The sequence below is a fragment of the Struthio camelus genome, chromosome W, assembly GCF_040807025.1.
Source record: "Struthio camelus isolate bStrCam1 chromosome W, bStrCam1.hap1, whole genome shotgun sequence".
Lineage (NCBI taxonomy): Eukaryota > Metazoa > Chordata > Aves > Struthioniformes > Struthionidae > Struthio > Struthio camelus.
The window spans coordinates 49,734,800-49,747,198 of NC_090981.1; the positions used below are offsets into that span (position 1 = coordinate 49,734,800).

Genomic DNA, 12,399 nt, shown 5'->3' on the forward strand with positions numbered 1-12,399 from the left:
TGAGGGAAGCAAAAGGTAACATATCTGGATCTGCGGTGTATGGATTTGGGTTTTTGTATATCTTTTTTTGTTTGTTTCTCTTAAAGTAATGAGTAGTTGAACAGTCATAGCCCTTCCCCTTAGTATTCAAGTGTACAGATGTCCTTGACTCAGTTATTTAGTCCTTAGCCCCTAAAATCCTCATGAACCGTAAACAGAAACGCTCAGAACTTCGTGAGTGTACCCCTTGCTAGGGCTGCACTAGCAGCTTGATTATCTTTACAGTGCAATAAGAAATGGTCTGAACGTGTTGTGGTATAATAATGAACGGTTCTGTTTGGTTCAGTAGTTAGGGGTAGGCCCATAGAGGGCTATAATTTCCAGTCCCCTCCATCCCCATAACCCTAAAACATCAGAAAACCACCACCTCATGAAACATGCAGTAATGGATATGGCTTAGATACTCTATTAAGAAGTCCAGAAGAAACTTGCATGGAAGAAACTTAGCTGCCTGAACATTATTTGTCTTAAAGTCTTCATAAAATGTTTTTGAAGATGCTTCTAAAACATTCTAGATAAACTTATGAGGCTCTTATAAAGAGAAAATATAAAACTAGTGCTCCTTAAATTTACAGTTCCACTTGTAGCTATGCCATATAGTATTGTAAGATTCTTCTGGTAGAACTTGAAGGCTTTTTGTTACCGCCACTTATTATCAGGAAAGAAAATCCCTGGGGAAAAACCTCATGCTGATGATTCTTTTCCAGGTGCCACTCCATAGTATGATACTGCTCTGAAACTTCAGGATTGTTTCCTGTGTTTGAATGAAAAGCATGTTTGTTTTCTATTACTATTTTTGGAGGTTTAGGGGGCAAATAAGACTTGGTAGTGTTCTGGAGAAATGAATCTCTTTAGGCCACTGTTCTGAGCAGCTCATGCCCATAAGATGACTGACAGTTCACACACCCAAGATGATGTTTCTGATACTTCTACCTTCCTCCCCTCCCCCTAAATGAGTCTTTTTTTACAGAGGAATAAAGAAATGACATGCCTAACTCATTCCAAATAGTTTAAAAGCCATGGTTAGCTAGGGGGTAATGCCCTTATAGGGTACAACTTGAGTATTTTAAAAGGAATCTGTAAGAAGCTGTACTTGGTCTGGTATTTTTGATCTCTGTCCAGGTGAGATCAACTGCTCAGAGTATAAATGAGGGATGAATGTCAGTGCAGTTCTCCTGCAGCAAGACCCAAGAGAGCCTTTAGATGTATATTTGCATGTGTCCAATTCAGATGGCCTTTTCTAGTGACTTCATCTCCAAATCAGTTCTCTCTTTGTCCAGTCCTCTTGCTGCTTACAACTGCTGTCTTCAGTGACACCTAACCTTAGATCTAGGAGAAGCTGCAAAGGAGGCATCTTGGAGGCATTCTTCTGATCACATCACAAGAGTGGAACAGAGCAACTCGGGTGTTATCTGCTCCCCTTGCTAGGTTCTCAGCAGGGTTTCGTTAGCTTCCTTCCAGAGCTTGACCTGGCTGCTCTGTTTGAGAACTGAAGGGAAGCAACCCCTGGGTGAATTCCTGTATGCTGGACTGATTTATGAGGGGACTAGAGTTCAGTTCTTCTGACTCTGCCAAACTGCCTCATTCTGCTTCTGGGAAACCTAGCAGCTGGCAACAACTGTTGCTACTAAACCAATTAGTGGAAATGCTGATGTTCCTGACATATACACAGAAGTGTTTGGTAGTAAATAGTCTTTGGAATAAGCTCATTTTTCTCTGAGCTCTGCTGCTTGTGGCTTGTTTGGGAGGTAGTTATATTAGGGATTGTGGAACTTTTATCTTCAAGGTAGAGAAATTTTAAGACATCCAAAAATACATTTAAGTGGTCATGTCATGTTGTCTTCTCCTTTAACGAAGTCTTGGTTTGATCTGGCAAAGTCTTCAGTAGCATGACATCTTTCCTAAAGGGATCTGCTAGCACTGTTCTTCTGCTAGCTTTAATCTATTTTGTATTAGGCTCCATGTTTTCAGGAGTCTTTTTACCACATGTAGCAATGGTCTCCAGAGTACTACCATTCCTAGGAAAAGTTACAGTCAGAACATCTACTGCTTTCTTCTCTGACAATGTGTTTTTTTTTTTTTTTAACAAAAACAACTTTGTTTACAAGCAGAAACTGTTATGCAAAGTAAAAACTTTGATTAAAAGCAGCTATTTGATTAAGGAAGCAAGCACCTATTGGGCTAACTCATACCTTTCTTGAGCAACAAATGTAGCTGTTATGGTAAAGGCTGATAAAGCAGGGTACTGTAATGAAGCCTATTTGAGATTGTTATATTGGTTGATATGTACTTCATCTTTTTTGCAGTCATGCCATAACTGCGTTGACCCTCATTAATAGTTCTGTAACTAATTTAAACTTACCTTTTGGGCAAAGTTGATCTTATACCAGAGTATGAAATTAATCTACTAGACATTGATTTGCCAGCTTGCAGAGTGATATAGAGTATCACTTTCGAGAACCCAGTCTTTTGCAATTATTCTAAGGAATAAACTGTTAATCTGTGTTTGGCCAAAGTCTGTTTAAAGCCAGCATAATAAACAATATTTATACTGTGTGCAGGGTTAATTTATGGGGCTAATACACTTTGGTTAAACTGGTGAATATTTCCTGGGTGAGAACAGGGCTGTGGGGAATAGAAGCTCAGAAATGGCAGTAGCTATATCCAGCTTTCTGGCCAGGTTCACAGCATTCTACGGCAAGAGTGTTTTGAAGAATTTGATTTGAAATCAGATGGGCAAAAAGATTGAGAAGCACTGAATAAACTTGTAATATAAATCACCCTTGCTAGATGCAGTTCACTTAAATAAAACTGCAGCAGCCTGATGATTAAAAGTCTTAGCTTGGATGCTGTGGGTGTGTAGGTGTGTTCTCTCTCCTCTTTCCCCTCCTCTCTTTTTTTTTTTGAACCCTTAACCCTTCAGATGTACTTATTAATACAGCAATGAAGAATATGGTATAAGAAACTGAATAGAATAGTTGGCAGCCTGACAGTGGAAGGAACTTGGAACAAAGGCTTTTAAAACGCTGTATGAAGCTTGGTAATAACTTAAGAAGGCAAGCTGTCACAGTAGCTTTGAATTACTTTTCGAAGGGGTTACTTAGCATAGTATATCAGAGTATAAAAAAGCTAGGGTAAATGGTGGGGAGAGGGAATTGCAACTTAAAGGCTGTCTCTTCAGCAAGAGCGCTCTGTGGCATGAATTTCTCCTTTTCTCCAGTCTCACACCTGGTTACTAATAACTTGCTGATGACATTCTAGACTTCAGACAAGAAGACTTCTCAGGGAAAGAAGGGGGGGGGGGAAAAAGCAGGGGAAGGGACTGCATCAGAAGCCCCAGATGGGCAACAGGGAGAACAGGCAAATGAAGGAAAAGGGTCCTTCCTGTGCTGCCTCTTCTGTTTCCCTTCCTCTGAGTCCCCTGATTATCTCTTTCTATTCCTCCTTAATCAGGAAAATAGCTATGTAGAGAGATTGGTTTTAGCCTTTTATTTTAGAGACAGTTGAATTACAAAATGTAGCAGTTTATCTTGATGAGCCATGGAATGATGGTATAAGTCCACTTCTTGCTAGATGCGCTCCTGGATTCTAAAGGTCTCTAAGATAGAGAAAGTAATATTACTCTGATACTGAGGAGAAGCTAAAGTCTGACTCTTATCTGCGAAGAGCCGTGTTACTATAACCAACCCCCACAGAAAGTTGAGTATTGCTCTACGTAAGAGCTCACATTTACAGGTTCTAAACAAGGTGATACAGAATGCTTGCCTCCAGACAGGATTCCTGGCGTTATACAAATGAATACTATGGATGTTTTTGCTGATGCAATTAGTAATGAACCCTGTATTTGTGCTTCTTGTGTTTAATTTCTGATGAAAGGGATTTAAAATCTTAAATTACTATTTATGCTTTGGGCTTTTTTTTTTTTTTTTGCATGAGTAGTTCAGGGCTCTTTCTAGCGTAAAGCTACAAAGCTGGCATTGGATAAACGAAAGTGGTGGTGGCTTTTTGGAAGAGGTAGGAGAAAAGATGGGAATGTCTTAACCTACATTTCTAAACTCTGGAGGAAAAATAATGCTACCCACTGTTTGAACATAGATGTATAAAGCTATTTGTATGAAACATCCACTGTCTCCTGGTGTCTGTCACTTTTCCTCTCCTCCTAAATCTTTTAATACCCTTTTTTCTCTTAGAATGAAGGTCTCTGTCAGTGGCTGATCAGTAACAGTGGGAAATGAGACCAGGAAGATGTTGTTCCCAAACTAAAACAGCATTTAAATTCTCATTATTTAGAATCTGTAGTTTCAAGTGGTTACCTCCCTAAAATCTTAGGGAACTAAATCATGGGATTAGAGGGAGAATCTTTATATGTATAAATTCTTAATTAAATGTAAAAAGGGGACAGTAGGAATAAATGCCTTCCAGCTCTCAGGAGGAAGGTAACAAGTCAAGTTCCACAGGAGTCTGCACTATTCGATATAGTCATAAATGCCCTGGATGAGAGTGTGTGCAGTGAGGTAACAAAGTTGGTTATTCAGGCCAGTAAAGACCAAGGGTGGCTACTAAGATTTCAGAGAACTTGATACTGGCTGACACTGGACAACACCATGGCAAGTGAAACACAATGTAGATAAATGTCAAGCGGTGTCTTTTGTGGGGAAGATACGAGGTGCAACTCAAAAGTTGCACATAAAATATTCTTTTTCATAACCTGAGTAGTTATGGTCAGCTTTTAGTTCTATGACAAGATCAATGTCATGCCCAGTAATGATGAAGAAACCTAAACAAAGTTAGGAACTGGGAAAGAAATAGACCTGTGTTATACATGGTATTTGCAGAAAAATTAAAGTATAATCACTCAAATTGCAACAGCTTCTGAGGAAAACTGCTGCATTAGAATGGATGAATCAGGCTATTGGAAAACCATACTATGCAACTTTTTAATTTTAGCCTCATCAATGAATGAGAGTACTTGCATTTCTACCTTTTGTATTCTGACTGGAAGGCTGTTTCAGAGGCCTATTTACCTCATCAGGAATAGCTTCAATTGACAGCTGTACCTGTAGCTGTTTAATGCTTCTTCTTGGACTAGTATTGTTCTCTGGTGTCTGCTGCCTATGTAGCTAGCTGATTTACAGCCCTTCTGTCCTGCTAAACTGCAGGACTCAACTCTCCTAGTTCTTGTGAGCTAAGAAGAATGCACCTTAGTAGTTCTTCTCTGTTTGCGTTTGACAGATGAGTTCAAACCAAATGTATTTGCAGAGTCTGGTTGAATGCCACTTTAGAAGAAATTCTTGTCAGTGCCTTATATTCTTAAGCTGACTAAAAATACTAATGCATCTGAAAAAGGCTTGTCTAATGGCTGCATTATATTACTGTACAACAGCCTTAGAAAACTATTTTGGTTTTCCTGATCTATTTTGAGCTGACAAACTCCCAGCTCATTTGAGGAGTGAACCTCCAAGTGCGTGACACTGAACTACGCAAATCTCCATCTGTTCTCTTGCCTCAGTCTTTATGGTTGTTTGGTGGGAAAAACTGGATGACCCTGTTCAACTGTGTTAAGGAATGTGTCAGCTTTGTCAGCAGTATGTCTTCCAGTTATGCCAGAATTACTAATGAATATGCACTGAATAAGTTAGCTTGGTGACCTGATCCTAGAGATTCCCCTGCTAGGATTTTTTTTTTTTTTTCCCCTCCCTGTCTAGCCTTATAATTCTTCTCTTAACATATCTGTTCTCATCTTCCCTTTAGGCAGCTTCTTCATGTTACACTTGCAATCACAAGTGAACCCAACTTGGGCTTCACATCAGAGATGCTTTTTGATATTGTCATATGGGAAGTACTTAATACTGATTCTTTAAAGAACCTCTCCCTTCCTCACTCCTTACTTAGTGTTGTGGGGGGTTTTGTTTGTTTTTAACACTTTTATATAAAAAAGGCTGATTCTCCCTTTTAAAGTTCCAAATATTGCCCTTTGAAATTGTAGCTTGCTTAGAGGGAAAAGGGCTGTTTGTAGAAAAGATGCAGCCCTCCTTTTAATTTGTAGGGGGGCAACATGTGACTGATCATGCAAGATGAGTATAGGGGTTTTTCTTCTTCCCACTGATCAGCTATCACATATCCTTGCTGCTTTTCTTTAAGAGAAACTACTTTGACTTTATGTGGATAAATCTCTTGACTAGGAAGTATAAAATCTCTACCACTGTTAAGACTTGTTCCCAACTGTATTTGGGGAGTTGAAGCTTAACACTAACGATGATTGTGCCATTATGAAGACAAATATGATTTGAGATTTTCAGTCATATCCAGCCCTATTGTGTAGGAGGTATCATAGGAAACAATGCTGCAAAAGTTTTTCTGCCCTCTGAAATTATCCTATCTTAGGGTAAAAATAAGTAACATAATAAGTGCAAAGTTAGAGTTGTTTCTGTGATTGGAGGCTTTGCGTCTTTCATCACTTATCTCAGTAATTCTGCATTCATTCTTCCCACTTGTACTAGTGAAAAAGCTAGACTGTTTGTGTACTCTCTTCCCAACTGCATTATCTTGTGGGGAGATGAGTGGGTGCTTGCACTGCAGAGAATACTTAGGTATATATATTTGAAATACTTGAATTAAAAATTAAGCTTTTTTGTAGATATGTTAAAGAAACTTGCTGATTCTTTTTTTTTTTTAAAAGTATTATAAGTTCTCCTTGAAGCCTGTACTTGCCAGAAACCATATGAACTGTTGCCTCTCTATGCAACTTTTCCTTCCCTTTGCCAAGCCAATCTATGCACATTTAGAAATAGTAAATTAGACCTGCTGTATAGTGCATGTTCTAAGGGATAGTAGGCATTTACATTCAGGACTGTCTTTCATTGGAAAGACATCAAGAGCCAGTACTGATATGATGGTCTTTCTGGCTGCCAACTTTCTTGGGTTGAGCAAATGGCAAATAACAAATGATGTAGTTAGAAGTTCTAGAAGTTATACTCTTATTCCTTGTGTTCATAGAGCAGTTTTCACTTCAGTACTGACATGTCTTAAGCAGCAATAAGGCAAGAAATAACTGGTGTAATTGTTCTGTAAATCTGTAAGGCAGTGGGGGAAACTGAAGAACGCTTAATTTAACTGTATAAGCCTTTTTTTTAGCAGTGTTGTATTGAAGTGTTGTGTTCTTCCAATGAGTTATTTTACTTCTGGCCATACAGATATCTAGAACTTGTCAGACTGTCTCAATGAAATCATGCTTTCTAACCTGAATCCTGGATCATGTTTCTCACGCTATAGTCAGTTTTGCAACTGGCGTGTTCAAGTTTGCCTTGCTAGTAACAACTTCTGGAAATTCTTTATAAGATCTTAGTACTGGAAGAGTGCGGATTGAATAGGTGATCTTCTGGTATAGACTTACCAGGTTTTTCCTCCAAGATCTGTGAGCAAATGCAACCTGCAGTTTTGTATCTAATGCTGGTATTTCAATAGGCCACTCATACCCTGCTAGACATAAGTGATGACATAATACTTAATACTCTATTTTCTCCCTATGATATTGCTTTAAAGAGTTGTATTCCAAGGAGGTCAGAATCCTTCCTTATGGTGCATGTGGTGGACTACTTTTTTTTTAGGCTGATAATTCGAGACTTGTTTCCAGAGTGAAATGGAAATTCCTAAACCGTGCTGTTCATGGTTTTGTTGGACCCAGACGATAGGCTAGTCTCTAGAAGACTAACCAGATGAAGATGTATCTTGAGCAGTGAGGCTGTGGTTCTTCTCTGGAAACAGGCTATAATCTACTTTATTCCTGGAAACAGTAGCCAACAGTGTAGGGTTTTTAGCTCACAGAATACAAAGATACTGTCCCTTGATCTGGAAAGGGTAGTGAGAGTACTACGAAGAGAAAGAACAGCAACTCAGATACATAATTTTCAACTTTTTTTTTAGTATTGGAGAAGGGGAAAAAACAGTAAAGCAGGTGAAAATGTTAAAGATATACTGGACTGTGAGCCTGTAAATATTGTTTTTCACTTTGCTCTTTTAGAGGTTAGAGCAAAGTGGTATTGGCTTCAAATATAGTAAACAAGATGGAAACAAATTATGAAAGAGAATGCATTTTAGTAAGTTATTTTAGCTTGTGCTTACTTGCTTAAAAAGCAAAACAAACATAAACCTCAGGCTGTTTACTTAGCTATTCTGTTTGCCTGATCTTGATATGGAGGTATTGCAAGTAATTCCAGACTCTGTTTTCTAGCTTAATAATCTGAATATTACTGAAGAGTGAGCACATGCCTCAAATAGCTTTTTGCAAATCTCCTCAGAGCATACCTTGCCATCCACTGCATCAGCGACTTTCTTCCCTGGGTTCATATGCCATTGTTATGCATTTCTGATTTAATGGCCAGTAATTACATACCAGAAGGAGTTCAGCACTCTGGGAACTCACTGGCTGTTTTTGTGTGTGTGGTTTTTTTGTTGTGGTGTTTTTGTTTCTTGTTTTGTTTCAACTTTTCTTTGGGGAGGGTGGGAAATCAGGTGAAGGTGAGAGGAAATGAGGAGGAATAAGCCGTAATATCACTACTTGCAGAACAGATCTTTACAGAGGATGATGCAGAGCCAGTGACATGATGCCAGTGACACGGCCTGATGGGGAGAGCAAATACTAATGCCTATGTACTGAAGTTAAGTTACTCTTTAAACAAGCGACTGCTTCACCTTGCTGATTAATTCTCCAAATTATTAACTTCTTTAGAGTAGGTAGTTTTACTCTTATTTGCATACACCTCATTCTCTGATTCTGGAGACCTTAAAAGTATATGCTTCTCAAATAAGTAATGTTGAATCTTGGTGTTAGTATGTGTGCAGGAGAAAGGATGAAGTTTTCCTTCCCTAAGTATTTTTCACTATAGAGCAAGACTGTAGTTCAACACCACTTAAATTCTTATATTGACAAAAATCACTCTCCCTCATTCTGGCTGCATGCTTTTTTTTTTTTTTTTTTTTTGCACTACTACTTAACTAATCTAGCTAAGAAGTAAAGAGCTGACGATATAGATAAGCTCTCAGCAGTAGCAGCACAGGGAGAGGGCAAGAAGTCGGGCCTGGACTGCTATGTTTTTCAAAACCCTGCTCCTCTTCCTGTGTGTGTAATGTGTTTTTTTTGTTTGTTTGTTTTGGGGGGAGGGAACCATAACAGCACAAAACATACTTGATCCTTTATGTGAGGTGCTTAGCTGGAATACTTGGGGCACTATTATAAGCCCTTAACCACTTAGTTGTGGATCATTGCCGCTTCACGTTCGTAAGAGACCACTTCAAGGACATTTTTACCATATGAGCTATGTCCCATTTAGTCTTCCTCACCTAAGACTGTGGCTTCGGTTAAGCAATCACTCTTGTATGATGTAAAGAACAAAATTCAAAGCAAATCTTGGAATAACAGTATCTCTCATTCATTCCTGGTCTGGGAGTTAGGCTTAGTTTGGAAGATAGTCTGTGGAGGTCAAAAAGGGAAAGAGGTTTGCAAAGTCTCCTAAGCTGCTCTTGTGTGTTGTTTTGGTTCGTTGTGATCCTGACTGTGACCCTCCCAGTTTCTCCTGTTGCTTGCTTATTCTGTTTTAACTCTGCTCTTGTGTGGTGTGTTTTTTTTTTTTTTTTTGGTGTCCCCCGCCGCCGCAATGCCTACTTTTATTTGCAGATATCTATTTGGGGCTGGTTTGTAGTATATGGAAAGGAAGAGGTGGGCTATGCCCTGATACTGAAATCCTGAGGAGAGAATTGTGACTACAACTACATCTTCCTCTGGAAGAAAGGAAGGAGGCAGTTGCATCCTTCTGATCCTGTACTGGTAGACTGGTAGTGATTTTATTTCTTTTTGTTCCTGTAGGAAGGGGCTGAAATGTGGAGTCCAGTTAGTGACTTATTGCCTAACTCTTAAGTAGGTATGCATTTTATGTGGTATTGCTTAATTTTGAGCTCCAAATCAAGTGCTCTTAAGCACTTGAACACCACAAGGCTGTTTATCCCTTAGTAAAAATGATGTTCATTCTTTGTTAAACGTTCTTGGTAGTCTCCTCTTTCTTCCTTTTCTATACAGTTGTTTCTTAGAGTATTCATCCTTGTACGCAAACAGATCGCGTAGACTCTGCTTATGTTCTAGGAGTGGAGGATCCAGGGTTTAAAAATGTGACTCTACTTATTTGTAGAAACTTGTATTGTTTTTTGAACTCCTTTTTTAACTTTGCTGCTCAGCTTACTAGCTTGAGTTAGCGTTGCAAATCTGAGGTGGAATAGCACAAACCATTGTCTCATTTTAAGCTCTACAGAGCACATAAGGTTAAGGTGCACAAAGACTACTTTTGGTGGTGAAGGGAGTAAAATCTGTGTGCCCTGAGGTTGTAGGGCATGTGCAGTGACCACGTTGTTCCAGGGAACTACCCCGTGTGTGTGTGGAAATAAGGGAACTGCATGCGTGTGTTAAGTTGGTTTGGGGGGGGGGAGGTTCTTTCTTCCCTGCATCTCTTTCCAGAACCCCCTCTACACTCACACTTCCTAAAGAATACTCTTTTTCTGCTTTGGTGGAATGAAGTTTATTCTCTCCTAATTCATAAAGCTGGCCAGAGAGGGTATAAAGGGGCAGCTGCTGCTCACTGGAACATAAAGGAGTAGTGGACAATAATGGCAATAGCAGCAGTCTGAGCAGCTCTGCGGTTGTCACTAAATGGTTCACCCAGTCGTGGTTTCAGAGTGCTTTCGTATTTGATGTGCCACAGACATGTAGGTGAAGGTGAGAAATTTTGTCCTGCTCGCCTTCCCCAGGCAAGTATATGTAATTCAACAATCTCTTTGAGCTGCGAAGACAAGAAGGCAGCCATTGGAAAAATTAAGTACATCCCCTTCTGATTTGCTGTATGTCTTCTCTTTATGCACTTTTCTTTGAAAACGTGGGGGTAGAATCATCATTAGAGTCTAAATATTGCTTCTGTAATGTATTTTTTTATTCCTTTTTGCTAGCTGGCTTGCCTTTTGCAATTCTCAATTCAAGACGTATCCCCTTCCAGAGAGGAGTTTTCTGTAGTGATGAATCCATCCGGTATCCGTACAAAGAGGACACCATTTCTTATAAGTTGTTAGCAGGAATAATTGTTCCTTTCAGTATAATTGTTGTAAGTTATTTTTCTTCATTGTATTGGGGATGGGGAAGAGGGAGGAGGGGCCATCTGTTTTAACAGATTCCTAAAACTGTATTCTAGAGTGACTTGGCTTTCAAGTAATGCCCTAGGAGCAGGTACTAAAGCAGCAGAAATGGTGTTCTGGTAAGGATGACTAAGAGTGAACTTAATTATAGCTTGCTATTGACAAAAGGGAAGGTCCCCCTACTTCCTTGTCTACTACCTACACTAGTAGCTAATCTTAACCAAGATAAGCCAGTGAAATTCCCTAGCCCAATGCAGAACTGCTTTCCCCGCTCCCCCCCCCCCCTTTTTTTTTTTTCCTGCTGGGTTAATGAGAGAAATGGCTTATGGAAAAAATCAGAAGCAGCAGTGTTGCCACAAGAGGTGGCAGGAGCATGTGGTCAGGCATGTGAGGAGAGGAGAGTGGAACCTCTTTAGTTAACTGAGAGTGTCTTATGTCTTGTGGAACTGTGCTTTAATTCTATCAAAGACCCTTCCACAGGGATTTCAGGATCCTTGCTGTGATGTGCTAAAAAGCTTCAGCCTACACTTATGTTTTTGGGTGACAGCTAAGCTCATCAGAGGAAAAACTTGAGCAGAGTTAGAACTAGTTTTATTATTACTATTCTTATGCCAAATAAGGTTTTGGAGTATATAAATATTTATCCAAGTATACCTCAGGAGTTAAAAGCAGAAAAAGGAGCAGTTAAATGTGAAACTAAGTATTGTCTAGCTGTTTCCCTTGGCTAGTAGATTAAAATCAGGAGGGAGGTTACAGTCATCTGACTTTCTCTTATACAAGAGAAACATGGATTTTTATCTAGGTTCCAGCATTAAGGTCAGTTTGTACCTATATTTGTTCTTAGATGGAATGATCTTTCCTCCCCCTCCCCCCCCCCCATATTGTGACTCAGCTGAGTTTTCATTTTCTTAGAAAAACTATCTTTCCAAATAACTTTCACTCTGGTCTTCAGAGTGTTTTTGAGACTTGTACCTCTGGCTCCTGTTTTATGCTGTCCCTGCAATTAGCCATCTATTCCATCCTTTGGCAGTACTATTCTTGTGGCCTTTTCCTTGCCTCTGTGACTGGAAGTGGGCTACCTGATACTTAGTTGCTTCTCCCTTGCTTTGCTGTAGCTGTGATTTGCCATCTAACTATGTCCCAGAGATAAAACCTGTGTAGTGCACCAGCCCTACTGCTGTTACATAA

At 39.5% G+C, this 12,399-nt stretch overlaps 1 protein-coding gene across 3 annotated transcripts in view; it reads left to right on the top strand.

Annotated features, from left to right (window-relative positions):
* Window positions 1–12,399, top strand: part of LOC138064122 (phospholipid phosphatase 1-like) — a 73,598-nt gene that overhangs the window by 20,063 nt on the left and 41,136 nt on the right. The window contains exon 2 of one of the 3 annotated variants that reach the window (XM_068925249.1): window positions 11,029–11,180. The exons of the other annotated variants lie outside the window; for them this stretch is intronic. Within the exon in view, the coding sequence (XP_068781350.1) occupies window positions 11,029–11,180 (152 nt within the window). The remainder of the gene's footprint in view (window positions 1–11,028; window positions 11,181–12,399) is intronic. 3 annotated transcript variants of the gene reach the window in all.